The sequence below is a fragment of the Talaromyces atroroseus genome, assembly GCF_001907595.1.
Source record: "Talaromyces atroroseus strain IBT 11181 chromosome Unknown scaffold_22, whole genome shotgun sequence".
Taxonomy (NCBI): domain Eukaryota; kingdom Fungi; phylum Ascomycota; class Eurotiomycetes; order Eurotiales; family Trichocomaceae; genus Talaromyces; species Talaromyces atroroseus.
The window spans coordinates 14283-26813 of NW_017971454.1; the positions used below are offsets into that span (position 1 = coordinate 14283).

General features: G+C 45.0%; 4 protein-coding genes across 4 annotated transcripts, besides 1 other annotated feature; 3 read left to right on the forward strand and 1 right to left on the reverse strand.

Annotated features, from left to right (window-relative positions):
* Positions 1–2136: 2136 nt before the first annotated feature.
* On the forward strand, positions 2137–3138 carry UA08_09426 (hypothetical protein; the record flags this gene model as incomplete). Its single annotated transcript, XM_020265390.1, has 1 exon — positions 2137–3138. One exon carries the CDS (start codon positions 2137–2139, stop codon positions 3136–3138), a length of 1002 nt encoding a protein of 333 aa, XP_020115391.1.
* Positions 3139–6445: 3307 nt separating this feature from the next.
* Positions 6446–6485: a repeat region (Identified by RepeatMasker using a combination of RepBase library and repeat library created with RepeatScout).
* Positions 6486–7834: 1349 nt separating this feature from the next.
* On the forward strand, positions 7835–8812 carry UA08_09427 (Endochitinase 2; the record flags this gene model as incomplete). Its single annotated transcript, XM_020265392.1, has 1 exon — positions 7835–8812. One exon carries the CDS (start codon positions 7835–7837, stop codon positions 8810–8812), a length of 978 nt encoding a protein of 325 aa, XP_020115392.1.
* Positions 8813–9270: 458 nt separating this feature from the next.
* UA08_09428 (hypothetical protein) lies at positions 9271–10190 on the reverse strand (the record flags this gene model as incomplete). The annotated part of the gene is made up of 2 exons (XM_020265393.1): positions 9271–9990; positions 10038–10190. The coding sequence occupies 2 exons, from the start codon at positions 10188–10190 to the stop codon at positions 9271–9273; spliced, it is 873 nt and encodes a 290-aa protein (XP_020115389.1).
* A 1763-nt stretch (positions 10191–11953) lies between these two features.
* On the forward strand, positions 11954–12452 carry UA08_09429 (hypothetical protein; the record flags this gene model as incomplete). Its single annotated transcript, XM_020265394.1, has 2 exons — positions 11954–11992; positions 12042–12452. 2 exons carry the CDS (start codon positions 11954–11956, stop codon positions 12450–12452), a joined length of 450 nt encoding a protein of 149 aa, XP_020115390.1.
* Positions 12453–12531: the final 79 nt, after the last annotated feature.

The window sequence follows — 12531 nt, forward strand, 5'->3', positions numbered from 1 at the left end:
GGCATCCGTGGAAAAAGGGGTCATTCTGAATGCTAGGAGCAGATATTTCTCTTTCTCTCCCCTCGTCAATCTCTATAACCGATTTAAGCCGCTTGGTCAGAGTCCACTTTTGGCAGGAAACCAATGTTGGTTAGACTCTACAGATCATTAGTTATTTAAGGTTTGGATGACTAATCATAATCTTCTAGGATATCAAGATCTTCGGGCCAATAGAAACAGAGGTATCATACAGCGCTAGAGGAGTCCAGTTTTGGCCTGAAATCTAAAAAGCGCCTTCTAACAGACAGGGATCCTAGTTTCACCTAGGTCCTCATTTTAAAAGGGAGGATATAGCTGCCATCGTTTATCTGACACTGGCCGATGAAGACTCTGAACTAGCGTACCATCAAGTGCGATGGAACAAACGACTAAACTGCTTACCATGATGGGAGAGACGAGACTGAAGAAATAGAAAAGATAGCAGTAAAATTGTCGCGGTAATATACTCTTCAAAAAGGCATGTAAGCTAAGTATTGTTGCTGATGCCGTCCTCTTTCTTGGAATCCAATTTGAAGATGGGCGAATCAAGATATTCTGTGTAGACAAGACGAGCTTTTAGTCGTCAAAGCTGTTGCTTGGTGCTACACTATGCGTAACTGCGGAAAATAGGATTAATATTATCCTATCCCTCAACGGAAAACCCCCAGTGATTTTCTGACCAATGATGACTTGGGAGCAAGGAAGAGAATACAACCAATCAAGAAGCAGGGTAAGCAAGGAGAATAGTGTGTAATGAAAGCCTAGCGCTCTCACATATTTATTCAGTTCGGATTTGTTGATGCTGGCCTACGGGGGGATCTTGCCATCTAGAAATTCTTGAAGAAGGGTTACATCATAATGGATTTGAACATTAACTACAAGAGTCTTAATACCAAGGCTGCTTGGTTCTGACAGTCATTATTGATAAAGATGCGCCCAATTCAAGCATCATGTACATTCATATACTCCTCTGACGCCTTCAAGAATGTAACCTGAAAATCAAGATCCGATTCTGGGGGCCTTTCCACATTCAGCTGCCGTACGCACCAGATAATCCACAAGTGGATCTGAGTCTTTGAGGGCTTCGGCGATAACATCATAGTCTTCTCGCTTGACACAAATAGGAAACCCCTGGCTAGTGCTTATCCCGCAGGCAAGAACTTTCGATAGTATTATCTGACAGTAACGTAACTTCTTCCGAGAGATTCGGCGGTAAGGACCCTCCTTAGGGTTGAGAATCCTATTGCATGCCCGAAGAACATAATTCACATATTTTCTCCCATAATGAGGCATGCTGATAGATTTGATTCCGGCGGAGAAGTCAAAAATGGTATTTTTGTAGCGGATTTTGGGGCAATGGTAGGAATTTGGCTGTAAATGAGGACTCGGTCTCAGTACCCGCTGCTTCAGTCGATGTGATGACGGAGTTCTTGGGCGTCTGATGTTGGTTGCTGCCATTCTTCGAAGCTTGAATTCTGCTTCTTGAGGAAGTATAAAGGGACAAGGGCCAAGGTTTATTGCATAGGATTGTCCAAGGAGAATCAGAATTATAGGGATAACCTTCATGACTGATGCTTGAAGGAGGGTGGCATTGATATAAGGAAGGGACGGGGCGGTACTTTATACTTATACCGGTTTAACGTGGAATTCCACGCTATAATTCCTCACTTTACAAGGTACGTTCCGGTTAGCATCTATGCATTGGTTAGGTTTACGAAGTGCAAGTTCAATACGGCGACTCTCCCGTTCCATTTCGGGCATTATCCGTTTTGGCGTCGCTCTAGAACGACGGAAGTGGCTGTTCTAGCTAGCGACTTCTACCACCTGGTATCTGGGTCCACCAAGCGCATGGGAATTTCCAAATCAGCATCACTTCTCTTCGCTCCATCGAAGACCCAATGTCTCTCTGCAGGATATACGTTATGTTTAGCATAGTTAACTTGGGGATGACTATCCAGGCACACAATGATTTTGATAACCACATTGAGGAAATATACAATGATCTAGAAGAGTACCTGTCGGGGACCTTTAACGATTGGCCAAGCTAGATGGACGAAGAACTGCCTGAATATAAATTATGCTATCTGGCAAACCTACCGCTATTTAGCTGCACGAACCATGCCTCGCAATATTGAAAACTTTCCTTCGGAAATCAGAATCCTACTTCTCTCTGTGATGGACTTGGAGGCTTTGAAAAGCTTTGTTCGCGCATCTCCTGTTTATCATCAACAATATCTTCTATATCGCGAGCATTTACTCCGTCAATGTTTAGAGATTACGTTGGGTAGCATCAGCCTTGGAGCCTTTGCTGTTCACAAGTCTAGCCTAAAGACGTTTTCGAAAACACGCACCATAAACAAGGTGGCACATCTCCTCGACTCTTATAAGGCGTCATCAACCCATTACTTGATTCCCAGAGAGGAATCATCTCTGGACGATCTTATCAAAATGGCGAATTTCCATCGCCTAGTTATACAGCCTCTTGTGCGGCACTATACCGATTGGGCATTGAGGAATATTGTGAGAGATGCGAAGATATTACAGATTGAGTACGATTTAAACAAGATTGAGGAGCCTTTCAGTACGGCGGAGGGAACTCGCGTAATGCGCTCCCTGTATCGCTTCGAGCTTTTCTGTAATCTATTCGGTCTTGGCCCTCACAAGCTCGATTCAGAGCTTGATTCTTTGGATATTTGCATGCTAGTGGCAGCATCATTCGATCACTGGGAGCTCAAGGAGATCTCTTGCATTCATAGTTTTACCGTGAGTAAATGTCAAAATATCTTCGACGACGTTATCGGCGGCACACACCCCCATCGGTATAGTGATCGTAAGCTTTCCTATAATAATCCCAATGGCTCAGTGGCTAATTACGCAGATGTTCACCTGAGTGGAACTACTTCTCGGGGTCTCGCCTTCCTACAGACAATATTTCTCGAGCCCAGGGGTGCCGCAGATCGGGCTTTGCTAATACTAGACGGCTTTCCATTGGCATGGACCGTATTCTGGGAGAGTAACATGATTGTGCGCTTGAAGAACGATGGTACTCTGTGGGGATATGCCCTGTGGGATTCGAGACCGTTAAAGTGCACTCTGAAGGAGATAATAGGTAACATATAAAAGAGAAATCTAATCTAGATACACCTCGTTGTTCGGTACATTGGAAAGCTTTTGGTCTCGAGGAAAATCCAAAATCTAAATTTTTCACACATATCCGATTGATTCAGCCGTTTGCCTTGCCGTTTGTTTCGTTTGTATAACTATGAATTTGGCGAGTACATTGCGGTTGCAGGCAGCCGCTGTGCGACTCAAGCAGATTCATGAGCGATATGCGGCAAATTCACCCACATTGCGATACTGCAATTGCTTCGCTTTGCCTCCGAATGGGTACAGACCTCGTTATCTGCGACAGCCGTACACTGGTGGCTAATGCACCAGTCAAAGCGGCTCAGGTAGAAGGCACTCTGCGGCGCAACCGTAATGTAATAGGTACGGTTCGGGTCTGCCTCAAAGTATGAACGTAATATGCCGACCAGAGACGGATAAAATTGGGTGCCGATTGCGTCCTCGATATCAAAATCCCATCCATCTACGAACGTGGTGTCAAACAGTGTCTAGTGCGAGTTCCTCGCAGCCGTGAGGCTCGCCCTGTTGAGAGATATAACATGAGGGACCAATCCTTCCTGAGGCGATAGTCTGGCCGTTGCCAAATATGGATAGGAAGGAAAGAACAATCATGTCAACACCTACGGTGGGGGCACGGTATGTAGATAGGTAAGTCTCATTCGTACTCCGACCCCAAGACAACGTTATGGCCTCTGTCTGCTCGTACTGCACCAATAAGCATTGTATGAAAGGCGAAGACATGGGATACCTTCATTGTAGAAATTTGACTTAGGTTTTACGTCACAAAGGATGGAATTCAGATTGTCGCTCCGAGCCATATATATTTCCGGAATTTCTCTTTACCTAATGTAAACGGCAGAAGCATTGCTATTTTGAGTAGAACCTTATGACTAGCCACATGTCGAATCAGTACAAACACCGATCTCCAATTCGTACTTCGCTTCAGCTCATTGAATACTTATAAAACCAGAATTAACTAAGTATTGGTACTCCCCTTAGCTGTTCCGATCCGCATGTTTGGTTAATATCTTTGATAGTTATCTCAGTCCACAAAACCGGGTTTCAACAACCGACTCAGATCTGATGTAAACCAGGCCCAAGTACCATCTCGAAATCCAGACATGATCAACGACCAGTAGTGTATGACGGACTTTCCTCATATCTCACGCTCTGGCGGAATGTATCCAACTCCACCTCGCTCTGAGTGAATATTTCACTCGCTCCCAGAATGCATGATCCAAATTCCTCTTGGCTCCTTTAGATACAAGATACTGTATGCAAATCATGTCTCACATTTCCCTCATCTACGTAGATCAACCACGAGAGAGGTGTGATCCACTCATCATCTTCTGCATTAACCTCAGCTCCGTAGCTAACGAGCAGCTGGGCAGCACTCAGCTTGCAATGCTCTGCGGCCCATGACAATGGAGTTCTGCCATACAAGTCGGGTCGATCCAATTTCGCTCCATGCTCTATGAGCAGCTTCATTATTTCTATGCGGCCATGAAGGGCGGCATAGATCAACGGTGACTTGCGGTTCGGCAGGTCTTTTCTGGTAACGAAAATTTGGATCAATACCGTTGTCCAAAATTCTCTGAACTTCACGAAAATATCCCCGTTCAATGGCTTCAATCAGGGCGTTATGCATTTGCCGTTTGAACATCTCACTTGGCTAAGATCGGAAATGCTTGAAGTGCTTGAATTGTAGGAAGACTTGCGAAATTAAATACTGCACACTGCAGACAGAGTTTTTCGTGTTTGGACGGGACATAGTGGTATATAAGTTCGTCTGTCAGACACTGAGTCTGCACAATACTGCTGGACTAGTCCATCATGACCACGGAACATTGAATTTGTTTCAGGTCCTGTGGGCGATCGTGGTTTTTATTTTTCTCACATCGAAAAGCTTTCAGGATTCATTTTCCCGTCTGCTATCAGCGGGATGAACAACAATGGACCCGAACCCTGAGTCACGATGACGGGAGATCCCAAGTTGATCAGAGTACGCAGTCGTATGCATACAGGACAGGTCATTTCCATGGAATGCCTCCTCAGTTCCATTTATCTCCTGCATCCATTTCTAGCTAGGATTGGTGGTAGTACGAGTTGGTGTCTGAGCCAAGACACGATGCAGGCTGTTACCGAGGAATGTACCAGGGGTAGTAGTACGTTAAGGGGACAGGGCTTCGATTTTTAACTAGAACGGATATGCATATAAGATTTAATAGTTGCCCGTCGAGTGAGGGTGGATTCGACGCACGACTTAAAAGTCTGAACCATGGAGTCTCCTTTTACCCACGGTAAAGCTCATCTGGATATTGAGCGAAGTCGTAACTACAAAGGAACTGCTAAGATTGATCTCAACGAAATCGGCTTTCATCCTGCTTCTTCACAGTCGGTCGAGCAGCACATTATTGATTGGGTCTGTAGAAGATTTCAAAAGGAAGGCTGTCGCCGACTTGATGCTCAGAATCATGTTCCGGCTATCATTTCTCTGCAAGACCTCCGTGCGGCACTGCAAGCCGCAGGCGTGATGCACTCGTGATTATACGTATCCACCAGTGACGAGGAGACTAGCAGTGATGTACGAGGTCACAACAGGCCAAAAATGTGAATTTTATTTGTTCCATGACAACGTTCCTGATTGTACTCGAGCTACCTTGCCTCGATGATCCTCGCTTCCCAGCACAGAGACGTTCGGCTCGGTTCAATCATAGACAAGTCCTGGACGCCAGGGAGTTTCCAAAATGCGCATGCCTTGTCATAGGCTAAAATGCTTCGATTTAGAGCAGGAATGTCGACCCGTGATCAAGAAAAGTCCAACGTCTCTTCGACATTACCAAAGCCAGCTGAAAAGCCCCAACATTGTGGCGATAACTTTTAGTGCCTTCGTAGTCCTTATGACTTGGGCCAGGAGATGTCATTGGGCAGAGGCGGCCGAAAAGCTCCCTTCACAAATACAATATAATTACACGTTCAGATGAGGAGGAGATGATGTGACAGATGCTGACGGACTGGCTTTTGTTCATGGTATGTTCTAGATCGGTATAAAGTGCTATACTCGCTATTATGCTGGTGCAAGACGCCCAGGGGTTTTCGTCATGCCCTTCATAGCATCGCTTTCGGTTAGTTAGATTCAGTTACTCATAACATATTTTTCTCTTCTTTTGCCGCAGCCTTTCCTCATTTATTATGTTTCCAGTTGTCATTTAAGCTATGGATAATATCAAAGTTCTGAAATAATGAACCTAGTTGTTCGCTCATGGATGCCAGTTGCTGAGTCAATTATTATAAGACCCGCTAGTAGCGAGAGGCGAGGGTAAATGAAATCATCCATCCATAACTGTAATGTAATATTGACAATACAATTTTGATATGTCAATCTTATGAGTCTAATAAGTTCTCGGTTACGCCAGTCAAACCTAGAGCCACTGAACTGTCTGGAAACCGAACTGTGTGGTGTCTAAATGGGGCGATGCCAGCAGAGAGGACATCCCCCATGGAATCCAGACTTTTTTGAAAAGTAATCTCAAGTAATATAAGTCGTAGTAGTAGTAAAAATAGTCACTATGACAGTTGACATTGAGGATGGACTGGGTGTGATAGATGGCATAGAAGAAGATAGTGTCATGGTGCTGGACGAATCGGTGCTAGTTGAGGTAGGCTGGAGCCACACTACCGGACCAGGAGCTTCCAGCATTGTAGCCATTATTTTGCTTATGATCTCATTGTCCGAGGCGTCCAAGCTATTGATAGCAGACGAAGTTGACGTTGCAAATGTGGTTGATGTTCGGGAAGATTCGAGATGAAGCTTGCATGCATTAGGTCCGAGAATGGGACAAGGCCCGAAATTTGTTGCGCAAGATTGTCCAAGCAGAGCCAGGATTATGGGAATGGCCATCATGATCGATACTTGAAGGATGGCATTGATATGGGGCGTCACCCTATACTTATACCGGCTTAATGTGGAACTCCTTAGGGTACATTCTGATTAGCATCTATACATTTGACTCTCCCGTTGCTGCCTCGGCATGGTCCAAGGTAGGCACCAAACAGTGTTCTCAAGTTACTCTATTCTTGAGTAAACGCCGATGCTGCGAATCACTGGGTTGCCCCCATCATTCAGGGTCAGTGATGTTCTTATTTCGCGTCATTGATCCAACGTAATCCGTTCCGTGTCGGTAGGCGGTCACATTTCAAGTCAGTCAGATCCCATCTAGTAGACTGCTGAGTGCCCTACGATTCCTGCAGCAGCAGAACAGATAGTAAAATAATCCTAAGATGTACTGTTTATCATCTCACATACAACATAAATAATTGTCAACTGAAATATATTCAGTGACATCAAAACGAAGGTATTGTGCTCAGTATTGGAATGCAAGAAGCGTTCTAATCGCGAAAAGTACTAGTTGGTGAACTATCTATTGACGTTGGCTCAGATTGCATCGCCAGTCAATGGTCTATCATCGGATTCAGCTCCCACGCATCCTTCCAATACAGATGGGAACAAAATTCAAACCAGCACCATCTGATCAAAAGTCTTTGAACCAGTGTTATGTATTTAATGTGGCTGTGCCTTAGACTCAATACCTATTTGATGAATATGGGATTACTTTTAGCAAACCTTCATGTATTATCAAAAATATATTTCCAGGAATCTACTTTTCAGAAATAAGAATTGTCTGTAATCATGGGGCTATTCTTTATTCTGACCTTTTCTCTGGTGTTTGCCACAGCTCTAGGAGATAGAGGCCGAAATGTTGTCTACTGGGGTCAGAATGCAAATGATACCAGACTCTCTATGTATTGTACCGCGCGAGCTGGTATCGATATGGTTGTCCTTTCCTTCCTATCTGTATTTGGCAATGGACAGACCATTGCATCAGGCAGCTTTGGTCCATGCTCTATCTCTTCATTCAGTGAGCCTCAAGGCTGTGAGGAGCTTGCACTAGACATTCAGACTTGCCAAAACAACAATATTCCGGTTATAATCTCAGTTGGTGGAGGAGGTGGTTCCTATTCACTACAATCTCAACCCGAGGCGCAGCTGATCGGCCAGAACCTTTGGGAAGCGTATGGGAATACTACCGGAACGGGAACCGTGCCTAGACCGTTCGGGAACACATCCGTCAATGGATGGGATTTTGATATCGAAAACGCGATCGGAAGCCAGTATTACCCATTCATGATTTCCATGTTGCGTTCATACTTTATCGCAGACCCGGATAATACTTACTACATCACGGGGGCACCTCAGTGTCCTATACCTGAACCCAGCATGCAGACGATCATTGGAAACTCCACGTTCGACTATCTTTGGGTGCAATTCTGCAACAATCCAACCTGTCCCCACCCGAGTCAGCTGAGTTATGACTCATGGGTTAACCTGATCAAAGATACACCATCTGCTGGTGCCAAAATCTTTCTCGGACTGCCTGCATCCCCTCTGGCTGCGAATGGGTATCCAACGGGTTCCCAATACTACTTGGACCCAATATCCCTCGCTTCTGTTCTAAGGACTTATCAGAATGACCCTGCATGGGGTGGAGTGATGCTCTGGGATGCTGGTCTCTCCACCAATAACACGAACAATAATTGCACCTATGCGCAAGAGGTGCAGAGCATCTTGAAGACTGGCGTACCGTGTACTAGTACAGAAAACGCATAGGTGCTGACCACATAGGTTTAGATGTGATTTAGACTGGATTCGATTGATGCAGGTAATTTGGCTTCAGATAGGTAAAGGATGAAGCAATATCAAAACTGATCAGTTTCTGCATTCTTCAACGCTCCGTGCTCGTACTGGCATAAAATCGTATTAGCAGAAGCTCAAAGTAAGATAGGGAGGGACACAAAGCCATAATGAGCTATCACGTTCATTATAACTACAGCTAGTGAGGACTACGAGGGGAAAGAACATTTGCTGATGATTTCGATGAATAATGATGTGCATTACTGAGCAGTATTTGTATACGTAAGCTACCTTGAGCCTCGACAATAATCTATCATCAATGCATCGTGACATCATGAACTCCGCCGTGACAGCAGTAAACCTAGCTAAAAGCCGAACAAAAAGAGATTGACAATGCTTGGGGACGATGTTGGAATAAGCAGAGCCTAGAAAATCTAACTAAAGGTGATGCTCACTGTTGCTCCAAACATCAGAATCGAAAAGACAAATCCCACCAAGATGAGTTTGCTAGCACCACCATCCTGCACGGATATCAAGGGACTGTCGTCAATTTTTTTGCTAATATCAGACTGTACTACAATCATGACTGCTGTAGAGATCAAAAATGGGACCACTAAGCATGCAAATCCTATTGGGGTCATGATAGCCCGCATCCACAAGTCGTTCGGGAACTCCCAGAAAAGTAGCAAGAGGAAGAACAATAGGGGTAGAACAATGGCCGCAATCAGTGAGCCACGGACTGTCTCTAGTATCGCAGATACAACTTTGTTCTCGATCTCTTGAAGCTGCTGTAGGGGAACACTCAGAATTTCTGACACAGTACCGGGCACAACGGACGAGATATTGAAAGGTAGACCGTGACAGTCCGGGGTTGAGTTATTTTCCCATCCAAAACAGACTTTGCCTAATCCGATAGACATATTATTTGGTATCACTGTACTCAGGCCTAACTGTACGGCTGTCGCAGCATCTGTTGCAGCAGCCTGTAAAGCAGCACTGACAGAGGTCTGTGCAGCTTGAATATCTGACGCCGCACCTTCGACCGCAGTGGCAATTATCGGCGGCACATCTTCTGATGAAGCTTCTGGGATAGAGAGTAGTTCCACCTGTCGCTCGTAGAGAAACTGAGTGGAGAAAAGGCTTGTAAAATTGAACTTCAATCATCAGCAACGGTTGACTCAAAACTGAAAGAAGTACTTACGCGGAAGATGGAGACACCCGATTTTGCGAATTCAGGATCTAAGAGTACTGAAACTGCCAGTGTAATTGAGATAAAACCAGCCACTGCAGAAGTTATCCACAAGACACTGCTTAGCCAGGGATGAGCACCGTAGGAGGCTTTCTTGAAAAGCATGGTGGCTACCTGAAATCAATCCGCATTAAAATCACAGCCTGGGGGGCTTTCTTCACAAATATATGAGCTGGTCCTAGTCGGAACAGAAAATTATGGTACGCCTCCGTTCGCTGTGGTCTTCTTGAGTACCTGATCAAAGAGACTACGATTATCGTCTGGATAACGAAATCACGAACGACCTGGCCAACGTACTGGAAGATTTAAATAGACGCCGAGATAATGCTGGAGACGGTACTGGTACTAGAGACGGTATTGGAGATGACATTCTTTGTGTGTGATTCGTGATCCAAACAAGTATTGACGAAAAGTAGTAGTCCACCACAAGGTCTGAAGTTCAAGGCGGGAGACATTCTAAATACCAAAATACTACAATTTAACCTCGTGATTGCGAGGTTTCTGATGGGTTGAATTTATACACACAGTAGCCTCTTGAGTTAAAGATGGCAATCAATCAACTTAGAGCTGCAAACATGATCGGCAACAACACAATCAGAAACAGGTTCTATCAGAGCAGAGTTCGCGTCTAGATCATCCCCCCTGGATTTTGACTTCCTGGTGCAATTCCCCAGAGCTGTAAGTATCTCTCCTCACACTTTCGCAGCTGAGAGGTGGTTTCGGTCAAGGCTTCTCTCAGGTTTGACACTGCTTCGAAAGTCCTGCCATGTAGCTGCATAAGTACTTGTCGAGTCTCTTTATTCCATGCGAGCTCAGCTTTGAGGTAGCTGTTCTCGTACGCGAGCTCCTCCAGCTCGTCCCTGAGGCTCAGGGATCTTTGGCTTTTGGATTGCTGAAGGCGTGAAGGAAGCCGATCCAGTGTGGATGTGGAGCCTCCAGCATGTAGAATCTGGTGATCGACGGGGGTCACCTCATCTATAGGATAGAGCGGGCTGGATTTGAAACGATCCATAACAAGTTCAATAGAAGACAATGCCTGAGTATACATTAAAGGGGAAAGTTAGGAACAAGAGTTACTAATTTATATTTCTTTTGCAAATGACTGGGTCGGTAATTCTCAAACCTGCCCGCCACTTAAGCATCCAAATCGAAGATGTTTGTACAGAAACAGTGACGAAGAGACTGGGTGAGGAATATTTATGAGTAACGAACAATGATAGTGCTCGTGATGACAACCGTACGTATGGAGCAGCTCAGATGAGGAGTGAGAGAAGGCTATTGGTGGCGGTACTCCCACTGACTGAGACGAGGCATTACTGGTTGATTACTCAAGAGATTCAAGGCTCAAATGATAGCTACTCATTCCTTAAATCCGCTGAAAGAAAACTTGGTGATGGAGGATTTAATAAGTCAGTGTGTCGTATGACTGGGACGAGTAGCTCGCGCATTATCGTGATAGTAGCTTATGACATGATATTAGGTAGGATTTCAAGTTGGTATAACATTGCTGAATCTGATTTTCGAATTGGTTGATATGAACACCACACATTCAAACAAGCTTTGTGAGGTGACTGTCTTGCATGTGCGGGGCAATGCTGTATCGTTTCGAAATCACTCAGTGTCCCCGTTTGGGGTAGGCATGTTCCCGTTCGGATTCGCGAACCCGAATCCAATTCGGAGTCAACGGAACAGTCCGATTCAATAATCACCCGTTCTTGGGTCTATTTATATAGTGGAAACAGTATCAACGGCCAGAGAAGTCTAATGATTACCACTCGGCTTTATCATGTCATCCAATAGACTTCGCGCATTGTCGATGGTAAGATTGTACCCTTCTTTGTTTTCAAGCAACAACTAAGCCTCCAAAGATGAATCTCGACGCGGATAGGGAACAAATGACCGGACAGGTAAGTAAACGGCCATCACGTGTTTATTCTAACGCTGACTTTGCCCGAGCTCGCTCTTTGCCTCGTCGAAAGCCTTAAACGCCTAAAGGCACTGGATCCCACAAGCCTGCAGAAAACGATGACTGAATTACGGCAATTGTTACCTCCAGACATTCATGCCGCTCTTGCGGAAGGCAATTTCCACATTACTGTGATTCCAGATCGCTCCATCGAGAATCCAATGGCTCTACCAAGTATACTCCAGGAGCATGACTTGGATACACCTCAACCTCCCTCCCTGGAGTTGTGCAAAGATCCTGATACACCGGATGGTAGCCCGGGTACACCCAGTACACCCACCGATTTCGAAAGCTACGTCGAGGCCATGTCCATTTATCCAGAAGAATACATTTGGGACAACTTTGATGTCGTTGATTGGCCAAGTTGGATGGATAATGATATCTTTTCGAGATACGACTAGTCCTTGCGCCGCTTAATTGCAGATGTCAATAATAGTATAAATAATAGCACGTGTCAACTCAATAATCATAGGTAGTGGA